General features: G+C 35.5%; 1 protein-coding gene across 1 annotated transcript in view; it reads right to left on the bottom strand.

The window, feature by feature from the left end:
* Positions 1-930: 930 nt before the first annotated feature.
* Positions 931-3,342, bottom strand: part of LOC144971817 (uncharacterized) — a 28,189-nt gene continuing 25,777 nt past the window's right edge. Inside the window, exons 8-9 of the mRNA XM_078912894.1 lie at positions 3,099-3,243; positions 931-1,849 (exon numbers count right to left, since the gene is read on the bottom strand). Coding sequence (XP_078769020.1) covers positions 1,733-1,849; positions 3,099-3,243 — 262 coding nt within the window. The 3' untranslated portion in view covers positions 931-1,732. The remainder of the gene's footprint in view (positions 1,850-3,098; positions 3,244-3,342) is intronic.

The following is a 3,342-nucleotide window of genomic DNA, read 5'->3' as shown; positions in this document are numbered from 1 at the left end:
TCAAGTTTAAGGTGTTGAGACATACTATGTGTGTGTGTGTGTGAGTGCATGTGTGTGTGTGTGTTTGTGTGTGTGTTTTTTTAGGGGGGGGGGGGTTGACAGGAGTCACTTTAAGCTACCCATAAACATAAACAAAATATTTTCTGGGGGAAATATTTACAAGTGTTTTGCTTTTTGCACTGTGGTTTTGTTCATGGAAAACTCATGGATGTCAAAAAGTGCAACGCTCTTTTCGTTAAAATCAGTGTGCTCAAGACAAAGGCTTTAAGACTTTCAGGTCATAAAAAAGTACCTTTTGGTCCTCAATGAAATTCTAATCCTTTACGATCTGATCTAAAAGCTTAATAAGACATCAACAAGTCCATAAGCAATCTAACTATGAAATGAAACTGAATTTTATTAAAGGATAATACAAATGTTGTTGAGATATTATATTTACATTAAAAATGTTCGATACTCTTTTTTTGTGGAACTCTGCCGCCGGAGACAACGTGCAATGTGCATGGAATACAATGCTATGATACAAGTTCACGTGTGATTTTCTTTTTTTTCTACACCACCAACAAGTTTAAGAGGAAAGGGGTGGGGGGGGGGGGGGGGGGGGGGGAGGAGCGACGTGATGACTGAGTACACAAGGCATTGCGCTTTCAACCTGGAGAAACATATTCGAGTATCACTTCAGCATCTCTTTTTTTCTCATTGAGCAAAGAGCCTAAGTCATGGTTCACATTGCGACCCTTCACTGAGGCTGACGCCTATGTAATCTGGGTATTTTTTTTTCTCAGGATAGACATTAATAAGGAACAAAATTCCCAGAAGACAATTAGATGGAATTTTCTGTGACATTTTACCAGGAACTTATATTTAGAAACCGTTACATAGTGATCAAAGAATGAACAATACAAAAACAATAATGCAAAAATCAAGAGATTAAAAATACGATTGCTTTATTGAGTGCATGTACAAAATATATTCGAGATTAAATTAGAATATATCGAATTGTATGTGTTAATATTAAATGTGTGAAACGTAAATGAGTACACTTTGAAATGAAACATGTATAACATTTTATGTAAATGATAACATTGCATTGATGGTATAATATAAGAGAGTGAAACATTGTAAGGATTTGCATACAATGGATACGGATGTATATATATATATATATATCCACTTATAAATTCACAAAATAGTGGACATCACCAATCGTATGAGATTGGCAGTGATCCGTCATTCTTTTATTTCTAATATTTAATTGTTAAAATTTTGAAAGCAATAACATTCTTTGCACGCCTGATAAAGATAGCTTTTTACAAAATGTATCTGCTCTCCTTAAGATTGAGTATTAATTGAAATACATCCGATGCAAGATAAGTTGTTGGAGGATACCAGAAAAGAAAAATGGTCATCATCACATGATGATACCCCCCCCCCCCCACCCCCGGCCACCCCAAATAAGCTAAATTATAAATAAAATCAATAATGTAAACTATATCTAGATTTTTTTTCTCAATAATCATAAAGTGTCTTTTTTCAGAGTATGAGATTATAGCTGGAACAGTGTGGCATAATCATATTATTATTAAAATAGATAAAATATAAGACGTTTTGTTTAGCTACAGTTACGCATTGCCATCCATAGAACAACTGCTCAATACTCTCTTTCAATTCTCCTATATCGTTGTACATTTTATTAATGAGAGACAAATCGTCGTGTAGTTTTGTAGTCTTGTTACCAATGGGGATTAGTCATGCAGTCAATAGATTTGCAACCGCAGGATATAGGGATGATGATGCGGTCGTAGATAATTCTCTGATTGACGGGGAGGTTTTCACAGTACACAAGCACCTGGAGAAATACAGTTCAATAAAATAAATAATTGTAAGTGTAAACTTCGAATTGTCATTCTTGGAGATCTGGGGTGAAATTGTTCCATTACAGCCATGTTTCTTCTTGTTCCGATTAAATTATGGTTTGATAAAAAAATGTTATCTGACTCATTTGATGACTTCGGGAGAGAAAACAATCATAGACGGATTGATGACGTAGTACACAAAATGATATCTGAGGTATGACTTGAAGACAAATTACTTATGAACTTAAAATTAGCGTACAAATAAAACAGCCAGTTTAAGTCATCCAAAATCATTAATATTGTTATCATCAATCAATATTCTTACTTAATCTGTATAAAATTCAAATGCAAGACAAATCATAAGACTTTTCTGAAATTTTGAATAAATATGTTATCTTGTGAAACGTGAGTAGATGAAAAAAGTAGTCTGGTTGTGGTACCAAATTGCGTGATTAGAAAAATGTCCATAGTCTGTTAAACCAACAAAACATCTTTCCGTTAATTTGAAGTCAGAAAACGTCTATTGATTATTTGGATAGATAAATAAATAAATAGATAGATAGATAGATAGATAGATAGATAGATAGATAGATAGATAGATAGATAGATAGATAGATAGATATGTGCGACTTTATGCAGCCTTGTGCTACTGAATCCGAGTAATGTTTCGGCTTTCAACCGGCAGACGGATAGTTCAAATTCCGCGGTGAGGGGCATAGAGTTAAATCCTTGGAAAAGGCTCTTTTCTCATTTTTATCGTGGCGCACTCAAGTTTAGAATGAGTACCTAGTCGTAAGAGCACTGTATCAGACAAAATGAAATTATAATACATAAAGCATGCGTCATTTAACAAGTTCATTATTACTGTTAATTTGGAATGATTATAAAACGATTTAAACACAACTAGTGGACATAATATAGTCAAATTCATGTTCATAAAGTTAAAATGAGAAATGCGTGTTTTATACGTAAGTGGATGGCAGTATAAAACAGACATCGGTACATACCAGGGGGCAGCGTGGCTCAGCGTTCGGTCTTTGCCTCGTACCCGGAAGGTACCGAGTTCGATCACCCAACGCTGCGCTGTGTGGCCTTGAGCAAGTCACCTCGCCTTAGCTCAATTTGCGGCGCTGCATTGCGGCTGACGCCTGGTTTATTCCAGTCTTCCTTAGGAATAGACCCTAGAGAAAAATTTCCCCTATGGGATGAATGAAGGGAATTTTATTTTATTTATTATTTTACCTGTGTAGTTCTGTATTCTTGCAGACACTGGTTCACAGTCACATTACGGGTACCATAGTCAGGTTGGTGGGGACGGTAGTGTCCGTAGGAAGATGATTTTTGAACAGGGGCAGGCTTTAGCTTACAATTGTTGCAGCTCTTTTCTCTGTCGAAGATAAAAGTTGTGAAATCGTGGGAGAACGTGTAATTATAACTTAAACGTGAGACATGTTTTGAATATCAAACCTTTCCTATTGATGATATG

This window comes from Berghia stephanieae, chromosome 4 (genome assembly GCF_034508935.2).
Source record: "Berghia stephanieae isolate SIO BIC M18660-M18661 chromosome 4, UCSD_Bste_1.3, whole genome shotgun sequence".
NCBI classification, from domain to species: Eukaryota; Metazoa; Mollusca; class Gastropoda; order Nudibranchia; family Aeolidiidae; genus Berghia; species Berghia stephanieae.
Note: the sequence above shows the minus strand (reverse complement) of the source record. Positions and strands in the feature narration are given on the sequence as shown.